The sequence below is a fragment of the Euleptes europaea genome, chromosome 7 (assembly GCF_029931775.1).
Source record: "Euleptes europaea isolate rEulEur1 chromosome 7, rEulEur1.hap1, whole genome shotgun sequence".
Classification (NCBI taxonomy): domain Eukaryota; kingdom Metazoa; phylum Chordata; class Lepidosauria; order Squamata; family Sphaerodactylidae; genus Euleptes; species Euleptes europaea.
This window is the reverse complement of record NC_079318.1, coordinates 11,276,354-11,300,990: the sequence shown is the minus strand read 5'-3', so window position 1 is coordinate 11,300,990 and position 24,637 is coordinate 11,276,354. Positions and strand designations below refer to the sequence as shown.

Here is a 24,637-nt window from a genome sequence, read left to right as displayed (position 1 = left end):
TGCTGCAAAGTTCTGAGAAAGACTGCAGTAAAGCCTACCTGGCTGCTATGTGGGTGGGGAAGTTCAGATTTTTCCTTCCCACACAGGAGCCATTGTCCCAGACACAGTCCCCATGATGGGCATTTCCTCCCTCCTATCACTGTTTGTTTTAAATCAACAATTGAATATTTTATATCAATATACCTTTATAACAATATGTCTAACAGGTTCTCTGAATGCCCACCTTTAAAAAAAATTGAGTCTCTAGCCCCTTCCGTTGCAGACATATGCCTTTCCCTTTTTATCTCCACAAAGAAAGGGGTAGAGAGTTACTTTAAAAAAATGTAAACTGAGAATACAAAAAAACATTTTACACACATTTTTATAAATATAATGATATTCAATTGTCAATTTTAAAACCCAGCAACGGCCAGTTCCTCTTTCATATAATGCAGAACTCCTATGCCCCTTTACCACAAACTAAAGTGAAAATATTTATTTTAGTTAAACCAAAGGTCCATCCAGGGTCTAGCACTGAACATCCAGACTGACAGAAACTTTCAGATGCTCATATAAAATTCTTTACCTCCCCTACTTTGCCTATTTAATATAGAGATGAGATGAGAGTGACTATCACTAGGACTTCCAGTGTTAACACCCAGATGGTGCTGGGCTTCTCTGCACTTCTAGGGAGGGCCATTATGACCCTGGCGATGACACCACCCTGCCCCACTTTATACCTGTGTGGGTGTAGTGCTTCCCAAGCAGAACTTTCCAACCCTGGGAAAGTTTATTCCTGAAGTTATAGGGCCTGTGTGGCCTAATACCCATGTGGGTTGAGAGGCTGCAGTGGAGAAGGAGGAGGGAGATGGAATTGTCCTTTCTGTGTCTTCTGTCAGAACACCTCCACAGATAGAACAGAGAGGGCCATTTCTTCACGCTCCTCCCAACTCACTTGTTTATTAGATCAGAGTTGGAATTTTCCTGGGACCGGAAAGGACTGCATGAGAGAAGGAATATGGAAAACATCTGCAGTCATTATATCTGTGGCAAGTGAGGCCCACCCCTCTGTCTATTTCCAGGCGTAGGGTGTTTATCTGAACATGTGAACTCAAAACTTTTTTTTGCATTTAATTTATATTTTTCTAATACAAATATATATAAATATTACTTAATACATAATTTCTTTTACACCTGCTATCAAATAATTAGTATTATATATAGTAGGTATGTAATTTAGAACTACATCTTTTACATTAAATTAGTAATTACAGTTTTAAATTGTGTGTTTTTAACTTATAGCATATAAGTTACATATTGCCTGTATTACTGGAAGCCACCCTGAGTCCAACTTGGTTGGAAAGGGCGGGGTATAAATTAAATAAAATCAAAATAAATGCCCAGCAAAACTATAAAATCTACAATATATAGATTACTTGAGCTGGGGCAAGCTCATATAATCGACTCCAATATTCTTATTTATTGTTGTGAGCTGCTTCAAAAATATCTAGAGAGGTAGCATACAAATTTTCTAGATAAATCAATAAATAATTGTACTGCCTTTTTCTAAGTCTGGGAAGAAGTTGGTAAATCATTCTCTTTTCCACTAACACAAGCCCATCTGATATATCTCAACTTTTCCACTTGCACTACATAAAGAACTTTTGTTTAGGAACTGTAGCTAATATATCACATAAACTAATTTTGCAGCTGTTAAATTGACTCATAATGGAAAGTCTGTTCTTTATCCTCAAATTAGGTTACACAGCAAAACTTACTTTCTTATTCTAAATGTAGTTATGTCGTTAATATTATCAGTTATCATATTCCAATAATCTGCCACTTTCAAACACACCCACCACATATGCTCATAATCTGCCTCTGAACTGTCACATTTTCAGCAGATTATTCAACTGTACATCTGCAGATTAATCAACAGATTATTTTAAATTGTGCCTTTTGAATATTTAGATTTAGACATACAAAGAACCAATCCAACATTCAAAATACCAGATGCTACTCTATTTTCACTATGAATTGAGAACTTTTTAACTGTAGTTTAAATAGATTTAAAAAATTATCCTGAGCTGTTCAACAATACTTCTGTGAACCTCCATGACAAATTTTTCTTTATTCTAGACTAGAGAGTGAAATGTTAACAATATTCCAAGACAAAAATTGAATTGTCTGCTTTGAAAATATTGAAAATTCATTAGTCTATCACCTCCCATCTTCCTCACAATCCAGGGACAGGATGCTACTGTTATCAATAAGATGTCTCAATTTATAGCAGTTATTTTGGTACTAATTTGGGAAGTCTTTACACTTGGGTTAAACTGTGATAAATAACTGCTTTCAGTCTCAAAGTGCCTGGACTTCATTTATTCTTATAACTATTCCAGGTTTCTACCAAATAGCAACATTTTAAGATTTTCAGAAGAAACATAAATTCCTATGTTTAAGCCCTGCTACGTTGCTTCCAATAAGTCTTGTATGCCAAATTTGTTATTTCTTTTCTAGACTATTAACTTGTTTCAAGGCCATTAGATATAATCAGAATTTAATTTAAACCAGATTAACCCAATTGAGTGAGCCACATTTCCCCCCCTCTTTACTCACTCCCCTCACATTTAAACTTGCTTGATCATCTGTTGCAGTACATGAGAATAAGTACCATTTTGCTGCCCTGGGCACTGCTGTTGTGGCTGGCGTATCTTTGTGAAGGAACACATTTTCTTACCTCATGGCTATCATGTGGCAAGCTGCTTGTAAAACCTCTGAATTCAAACCCAATTGCTGCACTGCTAACTACAATCCAACTCTAGACATTTTTGCATCTGAATCAGTCAATCAAAATGATGCCTTCCCTTTTCTGGATTGGAGTTCTTTTTTTAATGATGCAGAGATCGAAGGAGCAAGAAAATGGTGCTGGGATCTTAATGGCTTTACATTACTTCACAACTTCTAACTGCATCTCCTTGCAATGCTGAAGAAAGATACTTTTGCAATTTAAAAAGGAAAGTGGGTTGCCTCCTGAGCATAAGGAGGAAACTTCAAAGAAATCTCCACCTCTTCATCATTTCCCACCAGAACTTGCAACAAGGGTTGCCAGCTCCCTCTTCCCCACCAGCAGGAGGTTTTTGAGGCAGAGCCTGAGGAGGGTGGGGTTTGGGGAGGGGAGGGACTTCAATGCCATAGAGTCCAATTGCCAAAGCGGCCATTTTCTCCAGGTGAACTGATCTCTATTGGCTGAAAATCAGTTGTAATAGCAGGAGATCTCCAGGTAGTACGGGGAGGTTGGCAACCCTACTTGCAACCCAGACACTGCACAGTTACGAAGGAGTTATGGAAGAAGAGACCTGCTCTGTTTTCAGGGAAGGAAGCATAAATACATGGCTAACCCATGTTATGCATGGCTAACCCATCTACATGGCTAACCCACACAGGGGAGGGGCTGTGGCTCAGTGGTAGAGCATCTGCTTGATATGCAGAAGGTCCTAGGTTCAATCCCTGGCATCTCCAGTTAAAGGGATTAGACAAGTAGGTGTCAGTGATGTGAAAGACCTCAGCCTGAGACCCTGGAGAGCCGCTGCCGGTCTGAGTAGACAATACTGACTTCGATAGACCAAGGGTCTGATTCAGTATAAGGCAGCTTCATGTGTTCAAACCATTCTGATGAAATTTTTCCATATGCATACGCTTACTGGATTGCTTCCAAAAGTAATGCCATCAGCACCACAACAATTCACCAAAATTATCTCAGCCAGCACTCTTCCACTACTTCAAACTTTGTGTTGAGGATGTGGCCTCGGCATGCCACGATTTCAGAGTATCCTTCTCTGCTTTCTGGGTGAACAAAGGGCAAACAATGCAAACCCACTGAACCAAAACAGTTCTTAATATTGTCGAAGGCTTTCACGGTCAGAGTTCATTGGTTTTTGTAGGTTATCCGGGCAGTGTAACGGTGGTCTTGGTATTTTCTTTCCTGACGTTTCGCCAGCAGCTGTGGCCGGCATCTTCAGAGGAGTAACACTGAAGATGCCGGCCACAGCTGCTGGCGAAACGTCAGGGGAAAAAAATACCAAGACCACGGTTACACAGCCCGGATAACCTACGAGAACCAAAACAGTTCTTGCCTTTGGGTTCCACCTCTAGCCAAGTTTTCCTCCTATAATTTAAGATCAAGTGATTTTAAAGTATGAGTGTCTTGCATAGCTCAAGTACCTAGTGTCTGGAACCCAAATCCTTCTTTTTAAGTGGCCTGATTTAAGAAAGTATTTTGTAACATTACAATATTGCCTGAGGCCAGTCCACAAGACAGGCATTCTCAAAAAGACATTACATGGCTTAGCTTTTCCATGTCTTCAAAACAGGCTGCTGAGTTCTTCTGCTCTTTGCCCAGTTCTGAAACGAGCCTCATGATGGTTTCTCTGCTAGCTTTTGATTCCACCTCATGTACATTTGAGGCCTCTTCAAGTGCGGCAATTTGTCCTTTTAGCACAGCATTTTCTTTTTGCATGCCACTGATCTGGAAGCAAAATCAGGCAATTACATAAAACTGGTTATTTTACCATTAGCAGCTGTCTATATAAATACATTTCAATGCTGTTTGTCTATCACATCATACTTGCTCCATCTATCTTCAAGTCTAACTTCTTTACCTTTCTAACAGGGAAATGGGTTTGGAATTATACTTTTCTGAGAGTCAGGCTGTAAAGCTGGTGAAGACCAAGTCTTCTGTGAATTACAGAGTTAGCACACTGTGACAAACAGGTGCAGTTAGATGATCCAAGACAAGGGAAGTCACATGCATTTTGGATGCTTTGGTCCTTGTTCTTCAGCAGGTGCTCAGAACATTTTACTATCATGCTAAATTACATGCTGGGAAAGATCTCCTTTATACTTCCCTAGGCTTCAGAGTTAATTCCGTTGAGCATGTTTGCATGTCACCACTTCATATATCACTGAGAACACAAGCTGGGTCTAGGTCCCCACCCTGTGCCATACATAACACAATCACACATGAATCATGAATCAGGACCACACTGCCTGTGAATAAGGAGCGTCAACCTTCCCTCCTATGCCATTTCTTAGCCTGAAGCAGTCCCAGGGGGGAACTATTGGCCCTGTTAGGAAAACCCACAAGTAACCCAGAGAACATGTGGGCTTCCCATTGTGCCAAACAATGTAAGCCATGCTTTCACTTGAGTTGGCAATGTTCTGATGGACACAGTGGGTGAAAACGCATGGTCACTTTATCCTCCTTTAATCCCTGTTTTAGCCATGATCGAACGCACATTTGGCGAAACGCATGCGTTCGATCCTGGCTGAATCCTGGCTGAAACAGGGATTAAAGGAGGATGAAGTGACCATGCGTTTTCACCCAGTAAGAGCTCTAGCTTGATAACTTCACCAGATTCTTATGTCCCACATATGGTAAATATCATTTCATGTTTATTCTATAAATCAGAAACCTTTGAAAGCAAAAGTTCCTGTGGCTCTTCTCTCCCTCTTATGTCAAACAAATGGCAAAGACGTGCTATGAATTCATCGTGTTCACTGCTGGCCTTTGAGGCTTGGATCTTGCTTTCTTCAGATTCTTTTACATATTGTCTAATAGGGCATAAAATAAACACATGACTTAATATGAGAAACATGATAAAGAGTCTCTCTTCACTTCTTTCAGCATTATATTTCAGCATTTCCACATGATCAGTCAACAATTGCCCTGTTTGCTTTTTAGCTGTTCTGCAATAATTGCACAAAAAGATGTTACACAATATTCTGTTTGTACATAATAGGGATAAGCCTCCAAAGTGGCTTGCAGGAGTTTGCTAATTGTTTGTCATTCTTTAAATTTTTTGGGGAAAGCACTTTAACTATTAACAGTAACCTTTAAACATAGTGTGCATTTTATATTAAAAATTGACAATTTATTAATTTGACACCTACAAGTTATGATTATTCAAAACAATAATCACTCCTTGTTCCAGATATCATTCACAATTTTATCTGATGGCATTCCTTTTCTATTTTAATCTACTAAACCTTACACAGATATTTCTGCAGATTTACTCTGGAGCATCATATCAGCCGGAGAAGCTTCCAATTTTTAGTCAACAGTATTATTGCCACAATCAGAAGATGCAAGTTTGTCATTTTCAGTGCCCTAAGAGGTCCAGCATCTTATGTGAATTGGACAGCGGGGGAATACACAAGGCTCAAACAGCGTTTAACCCACCCCCAACCCTAAAACAAAACAAAGTCATATTTCCAAAATGGGATAGAAACTAATGAATGGAGGACAGGGGCAGAGGTGGAGATGAGGGCTGCCCTCTGTCAGAAGCCACATCAAAAGTTGTAGGTGCCCATGATAATCCTGAAACCATAATTCGTGGTGTATTTACAAATGTTTTATCACATTTTCAGATATAAAGTGTACCACCCTTACTTTAAAAAAATGAAAGAACAGTGTTCTATGGGAAGGATTTTCACTCACAGTCCTATGCCTCTTTTTTTAAGCAATTACTGTGGGTAACACTTCTTACTCTAGCAGCGCAATCCAAAGGGGGGAGCTGAAAGTCAAGAGGAGGCTGTGTGACCCCGGTGCCAGCATACATGCCACTTGCGCTGGTGTAAGGGGCACTTATGGCAGCACCGAGGCACTTAACACCAGCGCCATGCCTAAGTGTCAGTGCAGCTGCGGCAGCAATGCACCTCCAGTGCAGGAGGTCACCCCGGTACCAAAGAGGGTGTTCCCAGGGGCAGAGCCGCCAGTAGGCAGCAATCCAAGCCCTTTCGCCTCAGGAACGCCCACATTTGCCGGCACGAACTTATGCCACAAAATCATAGGCACAGCCCATGGAGCAGTTCAATGGGTGTTGGGGGAGCGTCCCTGCTGGGTTGCCTGCTGTGGCGCAGCAAACTGCTTAGGAGGCGGCTCAACTGCACCGTGGCTGTGCTGACCGTGGCCACGGTGCAACTACCTCCCCTCTGGATTGTGCTGCCCATTGCTCTAGGAGTTTTATTTCAAATAAGAATATCTCATGACCCTACCTGATTTGCCCTTCTTGTTCACAAATTGCCTTCTTCAGTTCCAAGTTCTCCTGGAGCATGGCCTCTACTTTTAGGTCTGCTTGTTTTTTAGAAATGGCAATTGTACCTGATTCCCTCTCAATCTCTTGAACTCTACTTTGCATAGAGGAAAGTAGAGAAGATTGCCTGGCATCATTTTCCTTATAGCGTTCCACTTCAGCCTTCAGCTCCTGGATAGATACTTCTTTAGAGACCATTTTGGATTTCAGATCTAGAAGCTTCAAACAAAGACAGATCAAGAAACAAAGGAGGGAAAAGTTCAGAAAAAGGTTAAATGGAGACTGCATATTTTAACCATTTTCAAGAAAGGAGAGGGAGCACTGTAGTTTAGCAGTGCTATGGAACATGTTTTGTATATGTAACATCCCAGAATCAATCACTAATATCTATAAATAAAAGGATCTTAAAGACCTGTGCTTGAAGTTTGGGTGAGCTGCTGCTAGGGGGAGTAAACTGCTGGGATGGATGAATGATCTAAGGGCTAAGCTACATGATACACCCAGTACATGCTGGGTCACAGATATACAATCAAACTTGCAGACTGACATACATCAGGAAACTCACCTTAAAATGTGCTCATTTGCTCAGAGTTGTGAGGGAGTGCTGTGAGGGGGGGGGAAGAATGTCCAGTTTCTATCCCACACTGCTTTTCCAGTGGAAAGGTAGGTGGAGGAGAGCTTTTCATCCCTTTTCTCTGGCTCCACTTGCCCTCAAAAGGCTCCACTTGCCCTTCACCCATTTTGTGGGTGAAAGTGGGGTGAGAAGGAAAAGAAAGATCTTTCTCTCCCCCTCCTCCACATCTCCATGCAAGTGAGTGCTTTTTAAGGTGAGTTCCCCCAACGTATATTTGTCTGCAAGTCTGGTCATGCATCTGCGACCCAGCACAAGTTGGGCATATTCTGTCATTATGCCCTAAGTTTAAGGTAGATCTTGATAGCCCATAGATTCTAACAGATACTTTATATCCAGGTCTGAGGGAGAAACACTTTTTTGTATGATTCTACAATAACAGTTAATTAACAAAGCCTCTTTCTCAGAGTCACTTGTCTACTTTGAATGGTGTTGTAAAGATAGCATATTTAAACAAACGAAGTTACTTCAAGGGAAGTTAAATGGCATGAAAACCAGTTACCAGAACAAAGAAAGATCAATAAATATACTTGATATAACATCTGGCCAATACCAATAAGAGTAAATAGGTTCTGTTAATCTGTCCCATAGATAAGCTACAGTAGTCACGCAAAGATACAGTATTCACTCACAGGTATGTCCCCCCAAAAAAGTGGGTTGTCTTACATTCACATACAAGTTATCAATAAACTGTAAATTTAACTAAAAGCAAATAGTCTCATTTAAGCAGAGATCAAAAGCACGTATTTTTCATTGCAAACAGAATTAAATAGAAGCAGTTAACATTTGTACAATAAATAAAATATACTTTTATAGAATTAAAGGAAGGGGTAAATATAGTTAATTAAACAGATCAAAAGTCTGTTAATTAAACAGATCAATAAATTTACATGGTAACAAAGTACAATTAAAAAAGAAAACTAAAATACTTTTGTAGAATTAAAGAAAGGGGTAAATATAGGAGCCAGAAAAGCTTCAAATACTATAACAAATGTTTGCCTTATGTTGAAGTGTTACTTTTCCACTTTAAAATTGTATTTACATGGTAACAAAGTACAATTAAAAAGAAAAGAAAAATGACTTTTGATCCAATAGTTAATTAAACAGATCAAAAGTCTGGCAACAATAAATGTGTTCATGATCCATAATTAATAATTTATGGAGCGAATCATCAGACAAGTGTATCATAAATTTTAAAATAAAAGCCCTGTGCACATAATAAGGCAACTAGAACCAGTAATTTAGTACATTCATTCTTGCTATAAAGTTTGTGCATGGTTTCCTACCTAGGCTATTAGTTCATAAACACCGTGTCAATGTGGTTCTCATCAAATAGACCCCCTTCAACATCCTCTATTCAGCTGTGACCTGCTCAGTGTGGCAAGAAATAGATGGATAAACTGTGCAATCCTGAAGGGGAGGGCGAAGCGCCATAGGAGCCGGCGCAGGGTGTCCATGCCACTTTGTGCCCTGATAAGTAGCATGGATGCCAGTGCAGGGGGGCACTTACGCCGGCGGTGAAAAGCAACACAGCACAGGCAGCAAAATCTCAGAAGCGAAAGCCCAAATTGGGGGGGGGGGGCATTCCTAGGGGCAGAGATGACACTAGTCAGCTCCCACACCCCTTTCAGCCAGGGAACACCCCTCTTTGCTGCAGCATTGCTCTGCCAGCAAAATAGCTGGTGTGGCCCCAAGAAACTCAATGAGAGAGTTCTTCTTACAAATCGCCGCAGTTAAATCCTAGCTAAGCCGAAAATATCCAAAAAGCTATGGGAAAATCAGGGGAAGGCAGAAACACGAAAAGCAACCTGAAATCGCCGGATTTGAAGCCTTTTCTGCGTAGAGGACCTTCAGAGCCTCCAGTAGGCAGCCAGGCAGGCAAAATGGCAGCCGAACAAGTTAAGCTGGAAGAAAAGTGCGAAGAACAAGCTCCAGAAGCCGTGGAAAATCAAATAACGACTGCCCTTCGCCAACTCGAGCACAAAATCGTAAGTAGGATGGAAGAATTACTCCAACTTGTTTCTTCTTCTCTTCTAGAGCTCCAAAATAACTTAAAGCAAACGGATAAAACTGCAGAAACAGCATTAGAGCTGGGGATAACTGCTCAAGAAGAGATCAGAGCTTTGCAGTCAAAGGAGGTCATCTTGAAAGAAAAAATAATCATTATGGAGAATAAACTGCGTCAAGATAATTTGAAACTTAGAGGTTTCCCTGAGAAGGTGGAACAATCCGAACCTCTGGAAATATTCATAGCTAATTGGTTAGTTAATATATTTAACTTGGAGGATGGGGTAGCTCCCTATATTGCTCAAGCATATAGATCAGGCCCCATTCCTAAACCAGACTCATCATTAAGGAGAGACATTATAGTGAAAATATCAGACAACAGAACCAAAAACAAGATTTACAACGAGGCCAGAGCTAAAGGTTTTCTTCTTTTTAAACAGTTGAAAATCAAAGTTTTCCCAGATCTTGCACCGGAATCCCTCGCTAAAAGAAGAATCCTGAAACCCATCACATCCTCTCTTTCAGCAGCATCTACAAGATACAAATGGCTGCCTAATTCAAATATTTTGGTACGAAAAAACGGCCATACCTTCACAGCTGAAGACCTGGACTCAGGTTACAAACTCCTTCAAGACTTACAGATAGACATAAAGGAAACCCTGAATGAAGATCTGGCGAAAACTCAATCAACTAAAGGCTCCACAGAACTGAAAAAGCATTTCACACCCAAAAAATGATAACAAAACCCCAGACTGTTGAGCATACTTTAAAACTTAATTTGCGGCTTTTGCATATATTAACAAGCTTATGTGGTGCAGTTCAGGGTAGTTTGATCTTCTCCCTCCTTATTATAAACCCCCCGGCTACAGGTGTCATTATTGACCCTGTATTTTAATAGGCTAGATATAGAATTAAGTGCTTTCTACTGTTAAATAACAAGGGTGAGTTTAATACACCTATTTAATTTGTGTGTGTGTATGTTTGGGTATAGCCTTTTCCAGAGGGGCTTAGTTTAGTTTAGTTTAGTTTAATAAGTAAATTGAAATTTAGATAAGTCTTTAAAGTTATAGAGTTATAATTTTGTAAGTTGTTATTGATGTCGCACAAAATAATCTCCCTCAACTGTAGAGGTTTAAATAATCGGATCAAGGCCAAGCGTATCCAGTCTGTGATTCTAAAAGAACACCCGGATATAGTTTTCCTCCAGGAAACTCACTTAAAAAATTCTAAAACACAACCATTCCAATCAAAGAGATGGGCTGAGACATTATATGCTTATGGCACATCCAAATCAAGAGGAGTTCCCATCTTAATTTCCAGTAATGTTAATTTTACCCTACAAAAAACTAGTAAAGACTATAATGGCAGGTATATCTTTGTTTCAGGCTTTTTAAATGGCGTCAAAATTGCTTTGGCATCAGTATATGTCCCAAACACCAATCAAACTCAATTCATTGAGAATATTCTTATGAAATTAGAAAACTTCAAAGAGGGAGAAGTTATTATGGGAGCAGAGCTCATTATGAACAACCCTTATTTAGATAGGTCTAAAATCACAAACAAAAAACGTAGTTCCCCATCTGAGCTGTGAAACAATACATCAAAATTAGCCATAACACTTCAAAAATGTAATATGATTGATTTGTGGAGAGTACACAATCCCAATTGCAGAGATTACACTTATTATTCCTCACAATTTGAGACATACACTAGAATCGATTATATCTTAATTTAAAAAAAATATTACCTCTATTCAACTCAACAAAGATAGGACTAAAGTTATGGACTGATCACCACTGGGTTGAGACCACAATAAAAAATCCCAAAACCAATATAAAAAATTACCATTGGTCTCTCAACCGAAATTTGCTGACAAATGGCTCTATTGCAAAAGAAATTGAACTTGAAATAAAAAATTATCTAGACCTCAATTGGAATTGTGGAGTAGCTCTCCCAATAACTTGGGACGCCCTTAAAGCTGTATTGAGGGGAAAATTCATTGCCATGGCAAAACATCACAACTACTATTACTAATCTAGAACATCTTCATAAGCAAATGGGAAGTAAATCTATTTATAAAAAATTATTAACAGAAAGGAAAAAACTCAAACTCTTGGAATCCTCCCAAATTCAAAAAACATATTATTTATGAAGCAGCGCTATTGGCACTCTGGTCCTAAATCATTAAAAAATTGGCATGGAGAACTCGACAGAAATTAAACAAAAGATTGGTGAGTTCCATCAAGGATTAAAAGGGCCATACCCATACGGATTCTAACTCTTATCATAAAATTATTACACACATTCTATTCAAAATTATACTCTTCCCTTAGACCAAAGACTCAACAAATTGAGAAGTATCTAAATACAATAGATTATACCAATCGCTTATCAGCTTACCACCAAAAACTTTTAAATCAACCTATAACCCCCCAAGAAGTTTTAGATACTAACAAAAAAATAAAAATTAACAAGGCGCCTGGAATTGATAGCTTTCCATCAGAATTTTACAAAAAAATTTCTCATTTACTCGCTTCTCCTTTTACAGAAATTTGCAATATGGTAATGGAAAGGGCAATAACTCCCCCCTCCTGGTCGGAATCTGCCACAATTTTAATACCAAACCCAGGAAAAGACCTCTCAAATCTATCCCCATACAGACCCATTTCTCTTTTAAACCAAGATTCAAAAAATTTTGCATCAATTTTAATGGCCAGACTGAACAGGTTTATAGGCAACTATATCAATACAGACCAATCAGGCTTCATTCCCCAGAGGCAGCTAACAAACAATATCAGGAAAACCTTGAACATCATTAAATATTGCAAAAGCTTGAAAACTGATTCTGTCATTATTTCTTTAGATATTGAAAAAGCATTTGACTCAGTAGAAACTAATTACCTAATTCTTTTATTAGAGAAAATGCAATTTGGGCCAAAATTTATGCAAGCAATCAAAGCAAGTTACACTCACCCCACTAATGGCTTGACTTCAGAATCAATCAGACTACACAGAGGAACCAGACAAGGGTGCCCCTTGTCTCCATTATTGTTTGCATTAGCGATTGAGCCCCTCGCCCATCACATTAGAACTAATTCAAAAATTGAAGGTATTAGTGTAGGAAACAAGACATACAAATTATCACTGTTCGCAGACGATATGGTTCTTTGTATCACAGAACCCTGCTCATCACTCCCCTCTGTGGATGAAACTATTGGGCATTTTGCCAGTATTTCAGGTTTAAAAATTAACAAAAATAAAAGTGAACTTTACCCTGTACATTTATCACCTACCGTATTTTTCGCTCCATAAGATGCACTTTTTTCCTCAAAAGTGAGGGGAAATGTCTGTGCGTCTTATGGAGTGAATGCCGGCTGGGCGCATGCGCGTCAGGATGGCGCGAGCCGGCGTTCCCTGCCCCGACGGCCAGCTGGGAGGCGGGTGGGCCACACAGAGCCGGCTGGGTGGGTGCGCTGGCTTGTGCTGTCCCGACGCGCATGCGCCCAGCCGGCTCTGTGCGCCCCGCCCGCCTCCCAGCTGGCCGTCGGGGCGGGGAACGCCGGCTCGCGCCGTCCGGACGCGCACGCGCCCAGCCGGCTCTGTGCGCCCTGCCCACCTCCCAGCTGGCCGTCGGGGTGAGGAATGCCGGCTCGTGCCATCCGGACGCGCATGCGCCCAGCCGGGCGGGGAACGCCGGCTCGCGCCGTCCTGACACGCACAAGCCCAGCCAGCATTAACTCCATAAAACAAGTTTTTAGAGGAGGAAAACAAGATTTTTTCTTGTTTTCCTCCTATAAAAACTAGGTGCGTCTTATGGTCAGGTGCGTCCTATGGAGCGAAAAATACGGTAAATCCTTCTCAACAATCAAAGAGAATTTTGACTACATGTGGGTGTCTACAACTTGGAACCACCTAGGTTTGTCAATCCCTGTCAATATTGCTGATCTAGAAAAAATCCATATAACTAAAATAAATCAGAAACTCAACCAGTTATACTTGGAATGGCAAAGAATACAACTTTCCCTATTTGAAAGAATTAACCTTATTAAAAGTTTAATTCTTCCCCACTTTATATTCTTATTTAGATCTCTCCCATCAATGTTTTCTTACTCCTGTTGGAAGTATTGGCAAAACAAGATCCAAAGGTTCATTTGGAATAATCACAAACCAAGAATCTCACTGAATATACTTCGGTTTCCATCCGCGAAAGGAGGCCTAGATGTCCCAGATATCCGCCTCTACCATGAGGCTATTCACCTCAAAAATATAATAGTACTTATGAAAGATAAGCCTGCCCCGGACTGGTTAGACTTGGAATTCTCTGGCGGAACACAAATCTCAACATTTGAATTCCTCTGGAATAATCCCACTGATAGACCAAATAGAACAACTCAGAATTCCTTTTTTAATTTCAGAATAAAGATCTGGGACAAATATCGACAAACTTTAGCACCCCATCCATCTAGAATATCCCCCTTTACAGGACAAAAATGGTTTAAGCCAGCTTTTAGCACTAATGACTTTACTTGGTGGTGGACAAATGGGAAAATTACTTTTGAAGACATCATCAAAGCAGAACATCTTTTAGATAAATCCAGGATTGAAGCTGGTACTAGCTCTAAGTTACCCTGGTTTCAATATTTCCAATTAAAACATTTATGTAACAATAAACAATTTTTACAAGCTTTTAAAAAACCCTAACTGATTTTGAAACTCTGGTTAAATTACACACCAATAGACAAAAAGGCCTAATCTCAAAACTTTATCATATTTTACTGGGGAAAACATTAGAAAAAGGAGTTATTACCTTCTTAACTAAGTGGAACAAAGATTGGTCAAAAAATAATTTTAGACAAACACTGGTCACAAACTTGGAAATCATACAGCTATACATCAAGAATAGTTTCTGTCAAGATGCAAAAGGTGAAACTGTTGACAAGGTGGTATCTAACTCCTGTGAAATTAAACCATATTAATATCTCCTTCTCTCCAAAGTGTTGGAAAAATTGTGGTAGTCTGGGTACCTACCTATATTGTTGGTGGTCATGCAAACACATTAATTCTTTTTGGGACGGTATTCTAAGAGAAATCCTTTTACTCACAGGTTATTCCATACCAAAACAACCAGAACTCATATTACTAAATCAAGGATATGATCCCAAAATTCCCAAGATTAGAATCCAGCTCATACGAATTCTTATTTCAATAGCAAAAATAATAATAGCATCACAATGGAGAAACAAAAATCCTCCCACAGTTTCTATGTGGCTGAATTGTATTAAAGACTTCCTGATAATGGAAAAAAATAACAGAAAAAGTACAGCAAACGGAAAACCCCAACCACGAGTCACTTTTCTTAGAAACATGGTTTCCAATCGTAGAAAAAATTTGAAATGTTGGCTTTTCCCGATTTTAAATACCTGTTTTAACTACTCAATACGTTCCAATGGGTAAAGGTTTAACTTACTATTCTTAAAGTCATTACCTCTTGATCCAATTTATCATAATGTGTGATGTTGAATAGTTACAAATTGTATTGTATTTGTTTGTTTGTATGTGCGAGTTAAAAAAATAAAAAACTACAAATTAAAAAAACTTTTTAAGAAATTAGGAAGCTGGGTGCTTCAAGGTGCTGAATTCTGCACAAGTACCATTTTTTAAATATTTATTTATTTTCTATAACATACATTTCCAAAAAAAACAAAACGAGCTAAACAAAATATAACTTCAAAGTTTACAAAGCAACATATTACAAAATTTACAGTGTACAAACTATTGAAGCTCTTACACACTAAGAGATAACTATGTGTAACAAATTTTAATGATTAACTCATCACCTCTTCACTTAAATCGGATTTTCAATTTTTAAGGTAACATCATCCCATAAATATCCTTTGAGCAATTTGGTGCTTTTGCAGCAAAGTTGATTTCAATAGTTTAAACAACTTTTACTTTAATTAACCAATCTCCAGCTGATGCTCTATGTGTTGAGTTCTACGTTTTTGCAGACAAGTCTTGCTGCCATCAGTAGATGCAAATCAATAATCTGATATTGTTTGGGAACTGAAACTACTGAGTTCAATAGTATACATTCAATTATATTGTCTACTTTACACTGAAACGCCACTGCCAGTAATCTGATTACCTTGTCCCAAAACACTTCTGCCGTATCATCACACATGAAGAAAGTCTGTTCTCAGAGTCTTACAAAACCAACAGCTATTGCAAGCCTTATTATAAATCCTTGCTATTTTAACTGGTGACAGATGACATTGATGCATATATTCTCCTTAAATAAAGTTGAAGCAGAAAAAAGAACCCTTGGACAGAAGATGAGACCAGATTTTCATGCCAGTTACATATCCTTGAGATCTCTGCCATTTTTAATGTAACTAGGGGTCAAATTACTATTAATTTCTAACACATAGCTATACTAAACTGTACTAAACATTTTATTTTTGTTCAAGATATGAATCAAACTTATCCAACTCTACCCTCAATTCCCCCTTATGAATTTTTTGATACACAAAGCTGCTAAGTGTAAATAATGAAACCATTAAATGGAATAACCACTAAGCTGATTTACTGTTTCACCGACACAAACTCATTATTTTTAATTAACTCATAAAAGTGGTCCAATTTAATAAATCTCCAACTGTTACATTGCTGCTCAGTCCAAACTAGTTTTAATCTTAATTCAAAAACAGCTGATGCCATAGGGGAGGAACGAGAAAAATTTTGCTTTGCCACTTATCCCATGAGATCAAAACTGTATCAATTATCATAGATTTTTTCAAATAATATTTTTATCTCAAATTATTTTTACTTACTTTAATGATACTGCTCATACAGCCAATTCTGCTCTGAACAGTGTTACGCTAAGACTAAGACTAAAAGAAAAGAAAAATATATTCATATATCTATCTGCATAAACAATCGAGGATTAATAATTTTTAATCTTAATCAACTGGAGAAAAAACTTGCACCTGCCAATGTAATATTAAAATCCACCCCTGCTAAAAGTAACCTCAGATTACCCAATTCACACCTAGGGTCCTGGATAAAAGATTTTATCCATCTATCTCTTGCCACACTGAGTAGGTCACAGCTGAATAGAGAATGTTGAAGAGTGTCTATTTGACCAGAACCACATTGACACACTCACTCAGACTACAGCACCTTATTTAAACAACCCAATAGCTCAACTGAGGCAATGCCATTAAATCTAGTCAACATAAATAATTGTCTATAATGTGGGACTATCAGAGAATCAAAGTATGTTGAAAGAGATTGTGGCAGCATTAAACCTAGGTATAAAGGTGAACATACTGTACATGGTCTTATCATAGTGCTTCTAAAATCCAGTTTTTACAAGCAGCTCAAGAGTAAAGAAAGATCTTTTAAGTCATAAAGAGAGATTTCTAAAATCTTGATATGACTTTCAACCAATTTGCTCCATGAGCTCTGATAAGAATCAACTTGCAATATGTATAAGTATCTGTTCAACTCCATGAAGAATAGAACCTTAACCCAGACTCTAAAAACTGTGGCCCAAATCCGAGTTTCAAAGGATCTAAATTCTTTTTTTTTATTGAAAATCCAATTTCTTAATGGCACAGAGACAAAGATTTGTTCTATCAGTATTGATAGATATATCTGATCATGAAACCATTGAACTAACCATTGAATTTTAGATATACAGTAATAAAGAGAGATATTTGGAATTGAGACCACCTTGCTTCCATTTTTGTTTGGTTTGTTTCCAGTTAATTCTCAGTATTTCCCCCACCCCCCAAACAAAATCTAAGATAACCTTCTGACTTTTCTTAGTATCAATCTCTGAAGTATGAGCTGGGAAATTTTGAAACAGAAAGATTAACTTTAGCAGAACCGAACATTTTAACAACATTGATCCTTTCTAGCTGAGGTAACTTCAAGGAAGACCAGAGTAGTAGTTCATCCTTGATCTCTTTAAAAAATCAGGGCTGAGTTGTCCTTACAAAGAAGACCTAAGTCTACTGGGATAAAACCCACAGATACGTAATCACTTCTGAGAATGATACCTTATGTAACCAGTTTTCCTCATAGAGGTTTGTTATGTTCAATAATATACTTCTGTTTTAGACACATTTAAGTTATAACCTGATATTACTGCATATCCACCAATCACTTTTAAAAGAAACATACCAGATTTATTGATGTCTAACACAACTACTAAAACATCAGTGTATAGGCTCAATTTATAGTGATGGTTTGTAATTCTAATACTGTGGATCTCTGAAGATTCTCTAATATGATCTGCTAATGGTTCTACAGCTATTGCAAAGAGCAAAGCCAATAAGGGACATCCCTGCCTGACACCCCTAGCAGACAAACACTCTAAAATGGCTAGTTTAGCAAGGGAATCAGAATAGATGATATTGGTCCAATTCATAAATCCAGGTCCAAAACCAAAAGATTTAAGTGCCACCAGCCGAAATTCAGATTCTGCCTGGTCAGATTCACTTTTTTTTGTTATGTACATATTGGGCTAAGTTATATACTTTTCTTATGTTCAGCATTAATAGCCATTTAGATATAAAACCAGTCTGATAGTTATCTATATATTTAGCAATAACTTTGGCTAGTCAATGATAATAATATTGTTAAGATCTTATTGGCCCCCTGTCTCGCCGGCAGAAATAAAATCACACATAGGACAGTTAAAAAATGGCAAGGCACCTGGCTCTGATGGTATCCCTCCTGAATTATTAAAGGAAAACATTGACTGGTGGGCCCCTTTTCTGGCAACCCTATTTACTTACATCGACCAAACAGGCCGAATCCCAAACGAGCGGATTATGGCAATAGTGGTTCTTATTTTTTAAAAGGGCGACAAAAAAGATCCTGCAAATTATAGGCCTATTAGCCTTTTAAGTATTATTAGTAAACTCTACTCCAGACATTTACTGGATAAATTCCTTATTTGGCTGGAGAAAGAAGATGTGATAGTGCCAGAACAAGCGGGCTTTAGAGAAGGTAAATCTACAACTGACCACTGCCTGCTATTGCAGTACCTAAGTGAAAAATATACTTCAAAGGGTCCAGTGTCCCAGCAAGCAGCTTTCATTGATCTAAAAGCAGCCTTTGACTCAGTTTCAAGGCCTAAATTATGGCAGAAGCAACAAATATCGACAGAAGGCTCTTGGCCCTATTACGGGCGGTACATGACCATTCATATCTCAGAGTCAGATGCAGTGCTAAAAGTCATCTCACAGACCCAATTAGGACAAAAAAAGGAGTCAGACAGGGCTGTCCTTTAGCCCCTTTGCTGTTTATCTATTATATAAATGATATGGCATATATCCAAATGATAAAAACTTTCATCCCCCGAAACTGGCCCACAGACATATTCCAGTGCTGTTATATGCAGACAACGCAGTGTTGCTGTCTAGAACCCCGGTAGGTCTGAGGAGAGCACTAAACAGATTCTCCGAATACTGTCAAATCCAGCATCTCCAAATTAACTACCCTAAAACTAAAGTCTCTTGGGAAGCGCCCAAAAATTAGGAAATGACACCCAGCAAGTAAACTCCTTTAAATATTTGGGAGTGCTAATACAGGCCTCAGGATCAAACTTGGCCCATTATAACTACATTGCTGATCGTGCTGAGAGCTCAGCCCATGCTATAACAAAAATTTTCCATTCCAAAGGAGGTCGATATATCCTGGCTGCCCTAAAGTTGTATCAGGCAAAGGTTTTGGCACAACTGCTGTATGGTACATACTTGGGGCCTGAAGGTCTTGGAAAAAGCGCAGTCAAAATTCTTACACGCTAGTTTACAAGTACCGAGATGTGTCTCCAATTCTATGATCCGCTTAGAGACAGGCATAATGAGAATTGGAGCTAAAATCCATCTCATGTCCTTTTACATGTGGGCCAAATTAAATATACAAAAACCCGGCCACCTTGCAATGATTAATCTGGACGCATTATCAGTCCAAATGGTCCGAGGAGGTGCAATTAAACCTAAGAAAACTAGGGTTTTCACCCCAGGATCTATTGACACTGAGCAGAGATCAGTTTAAAGAAGTAGTAAGGCAGAGAGTGGAAGACACTGAGAGACAGCATGACCTCGCAAGGTCCCCTGATTTCATAGCCTCACAGAAGTTCAGACACCTGATGACACTGGAGGTGAACAAATTTAGAAGGACTTTCACATTAGCCAGATGTGGAGCTTTGCCATCGGCCGTCCTAGAAGGCAGATATAAAAAAATTCCTCTTTCCGAGAGAGTCTGCCCGTGCAATGGTGAAGAAATTGAGACCCATGAACACGTCTTTTTATACTGCCCTCTCCATCATGAGTTAAGATCTAAGACTATTCAAGAAACTCTAAGAAATAATACAGGGCTACCTGATAAAATTTGTATCCAACGACTACTGGAAGATAGTAACACACAAACTTCGAGATGTGTGGCCAAATTTTGTGCTGCTATATATATGGCCCAAAAGGATGTAATGTACAAATAGGTACAATTTGATAGATAAACGTTTTAGAAGCTAGCTTACTTAACCTTTTTAGATATTGATATATTTTATTTTGTGGACTTTTCGATTGACTGATACTGTTTTTATTACAAATGTATGTTACTCTTGATTAGATGTGTTCTATATTTGGTCAAACGACCGTAAAATAAAGATTGATTGATTAAGATCTTATAATAATTATTTAATAGAGTTATGGGTCTATAGGAGCTAATCTCATTAGTATCCTTTCCAGGTTTAAGAATTAGTATAATCTGGAAATGTTTACTTGAATAAATTGCTTGCTATGCTTTATATAGTGGTTCAACAAGTGTTTCAGTAAAGGCCTGATAACATTCTGTGCTAAAGCTATCTAGTCCGACATTATATATATATATATATATATATATATATATATATATATATATATATATATATATATATATATATATATATATATATATGAGAGAGAGAGAGAGAGAGAGAGAGAGAGGTTATTTTCAAGAATAACAGGAGTTATAGCATTCAGTGTAAAAAAAAATAACCATCACTACTTTATTTATTTCATTTATACCCTGCCTTTCTCCCCAATCAAGACCCAATGTGACTTACATCATTCTTCTCTCCTCCATTTTTTCCTCACAACAACCCTGTGAGATAGGTTAGGCTGAGAGAGTGTGACTGGCCCGAGGTCACCCAGTGAGCTTCCGTGACATGAGTGGGGATTTGAACCTGGGTCTCCCAGATACTAAGCCAACACTCTTAACCACTACACTGCACTGGTTCTTTACATGGCCATTTTTGGGGGAAACACACACATCAGTGGCCCAACCTGGGCACAGCACATCACTCAACACCCTTCTTCTAGCCTAAGTAGTGAGTCCAGGTACTGGTTTGAAACACATTTATAGTGAAGAAAAAGGCCCAAAGCAAAGCTCCCACAGGGACATGGACACTGGAAGCCACTGGAAGGATAAAAACGGAGGCCTCAGAAACTGTATGAAGAGGCATGAAACAGAAGCTGAATTAGTTGAGTTTAATGGACAATTTAAAAGTTAGACACATAGGTAGGAACTTTAGATGTCAGTTATAAACAAGAAGAAAAAGACAGTAGTTCTACACACAGTTCTGTTGCTCATGTTTCATTTATTTCAATGGGATTTATGTACTGTAGCTTGACTGTGTTCAGGAACACATGAAAGGCTATACAAAGAAGAAGCAGGAAGAATAATGGACTGGTGGACATGCTGAAAGCTACAGAGGAGGCAGTTTGGGATATAGGCAGGATACAGTAGCTAAAACCGCAGTGCTTTTATCAATAGAAGTTGGGAGTTGTTAATAGCGCACACAATGGCATGAGGCATCCGGTAAGTGTAGCCTACCAGCTGTTCTACCTGTTCATGCAAAAAGGCACATCTGTTAGTCATCTGTTTCAAAACCTACTTCTGCCTGAGAGTATTCATACTTCACCAGGAGCACTGCAAGCTCACTACGGGCTGTTTCTGCGGCATTCCGATAGTGAGACAGTTGTTCTCGGGTAACAGGAATATCCAAGGTAAAATAATTATGAGCTCCCTGGTAAAGAAAGAAAGAAAGAAAGAAAGAAATACAGTCACAGCCAGTGGTAATCAGAACTCATTCTGCTTCAGATTCGTTATTTCACTGAGATCTACAAAAAGAACCATGTTCAAGAAGTTGTGTTTGTTCTTCCATCCCGCAAGCTAACAAACAAGAACCAGGAGACGGTGTCTTCCGCTTTATAAAAGTGGAGCAAAGCAACTGGCTGCTCAAACCTATGCATGCTTATTCAAAAACCAGCCAGCAAATTCAATAGGTTGTTGTGGTGGGAAATTTTTAGTATTAAATGTTATTTGTGTTAAGAAAGAACCATTTATATAGTTAAGGCCTGACTCTGGCTTTTAGCCTTCAGCTGCTACTAGTCTGACCCCATCTTCAAATTAGGGGCTGTGATCTTGGAAGAACTTACATTACTAGAAAATAGGTGCTTGCAAATTCCTTTCAGGGACATAAAGAGCCTCTGAACCAGCAACAAAATTATCCTGTTAAATAAGGGAATTTACAGGTTTCTCAAGCAGACAAATTGTCAGTGACACTAAGTAACATATTAGGAACAGAAAGTTTCACAGCTACAATTCATGAACAAGGCCATCTCCGGAAAGTTTGTGAGAAGGGCTATTGTAATAATCTCTTTCCCATGGTTTAGCCTATAAAATGTCTCGCGAGATCCCTGTTTCCTTATCATTCTGGGGAAAGAAATTAGGCTCTAGCCATCTCTCCTTAGAGTGATCCAGAGATCTCTGATAACTGTTTTGTCTGTGTATATGTGAGTCTGTTAAACTCTGCCTTAAATATTAAAGTTAAGTACTGTTTCTTTCCTTGCTTTGTATTTTTCCTGTAAGCTTAATAAATCTTTCTGGTTCACTATCATAACGTCTATGTTCTAAGTAATTATCTAAAGGTGACTGGTGTGCATGATCTGTGTTATCTTTGTTATCCTTTGGCCATTGCTTTTGGTAAGTAGAGCAGGCTGGGGAATTCCAATTTCAAAGAACCCAAGGGAGAACTAAAAATTCTCCCGGCAGTTGTATTTCCAGTTAAGTGTGTGCAGGATTGCAGCCAGAATTACATATACAATTATAAAACTGCTTTTAGATAGAAACAGGATTCACTTCCATCCTCCAAACCCTATGGAACTACATAGCTGTGGCACAGGTATTTGTTTAGGTTCACTTATAGGCACACCCAAGTGAGGCCCTACAGTGTTGGCAATTAGCTGAAATCCCATCAAAGCCAATTACTAGTGTTGGTTCTCATAGGTTATCCGGGCTGTGTAACCGTGGTCTTGGTATTTTCTTTCCTGACGTTTCGCCAGCAGCTGTGGCCGGCATCTTCAGAGGAGTAACACTGAAGGACAGTGTCTCTCAGTGTCAAGTGTGTAGGAAGAGTAATATATAGTCAGAAAGGGGTTGGGTTTGAGCGGAATCATTGTCCTGCAAAAAGTAACAAAGGTAATGTGCTAACCATTGTCCTGTAAGTATCAAGATAATGTGCTGATGAGGACAATGCAGGACAATGATTCAGCTCAAACCCAACCCCTTTCTGACTATATATTACTCTTCCTACACACTTGACACTGAGAGCCACTGTCCTTCAGTGTTACTCCTCTGAAGATGCCTGCCACAGCTGCTGGCGAAACGTCGGGAAAGAAAATACCAAGACCACGGTTACACAGCCCGGATAACCTACGAGAACCAATGAACTCTGACCGTGAAAGCCTTCGACAATAATTACTAGTGTGTTTCAGGCCTACAGCATGTCCCCAATAGCCAAAACCAAAAGGCACTTGAAATGATATGTAGGTAAGCCTAGTTCTGCTCTGACCACTATTTTACAAGTGGCTGAAATCAGTATCAGGGCAAGTATTTTGTGTTTGTTTGTTTGTTTGTTTGTTTTGGTGCTGAGTTTGTTGCAGCACAATCTCCCATATTTCTTCTTTGCCCTGAGAACAGCTGGCTGCACTTATCCCCCCCCCCACACACACAAACGCAATTCCCTTAAATAAAGACAGGGTTACATAAGTAGAAAAGTAAGGCTAATCAAAGCAGTGTCTTCCAAAAAAGCTTCTAACAGGATTTCTGGGCAACTGTTGCGGTGTTTAGTTTAAATAAGATTACGCCTCACATGTTTTTGGAACAGAAATGCATTTATGCCTATTAAGGAGGCATAAACAGTGCAACTCTAATTGCCAAACTAGGGAAGGCTAGGATTGCTCTTCATGTGCTGTTCAACTAATTATACAAAAAGATCAGACCCAGGCTTGGGGATTGCTCTTGAAGTGGATTATTTGCACTTTGCAGTAAATAAGCAATTGGGGTAGTGGTGGTGTGTGCCTTGGGCCCATGTTTATAAAGTAGCATGGAGGCTACAGTAAAAGCATCCCCCAAGTTGATAGTGACTCCCTCCACCACTGTTATGCACAAATGGCACAGTGCCTATAGGACTGGCACTTGCTTGCTTACATTATAAGTACAGGATGCTTTGGGGAGTTGGGGAAGGATTTTGATTCATATTCTTATATCTTACATATATTCAAAGTTGTAAAATAATTTTGGGGTTCCCCCCCCCCAAATAAAGAAGACATTGTGAAAGGCATTAGAATTACACTTCATATTACACTTACCATATGAAAAGCAGACTAGCTGATGCAAAACTTTGAAGGGGCCTTCTAGCCAGACAAAGAGCTGCAGGGGTTTGAAGTCATACAGAGGGAGTTTTCACGGAGGTTTGTGGCGGTTTCACATCTGTTTTACAGCGCTGCTAATTTTTTATTTTTCATGACAGCTTCGGATTTGGCCAAAAAAAATCACGTCTTCCCAGCATCTTCTCAAACCTGTGTTGGTG

At 38.9% G+C, this 24,637-nt stretch overlaps 1 protein-coding gene and 1 non-coding gene across 2 annotated transcripts in view; one reads left to right on the top strand and one right to left on the bottom strand.

The window, feature by feature from the left end:
- Positions 1–24,637, bottom strand: part of CCDC170 (coiled-coil domain containing 170) — a 66,015-nt gene that overhangs the window by 33,039 nt on the left and 8,339 nt on the right. Inside the window, exons 3-6 of the mRNA XM_056853655.1 lie at positions 21,659–21,790; positions 7,036–7,292; positions 5,454–5,592; positions 4,322–4,507 (exon numbers count right to left, since the gene is read on the bottom strand). Coding sequence (XP_056709633.1) covers positions 4,322–4,507; positions 5,454–5,592; positions 7,036–7,292; positions 21,659–21,790 — 714 coding nt within the window. The remainder of the gene's footprint in view (positions 1–4,321; positions 4,508–5,453; positions 5,593–7,035; positions 7,293–21,658; positions 21,791–24,637) is intronic.
- Positions 3,430–3,501, top strand: TRNAI-GAU (transfer RNA isoleucine (anticodon GAU)). Its single transcript has one exon. It is a non-coding gene; the product is annotated as a tRNA-Ile (tRNA).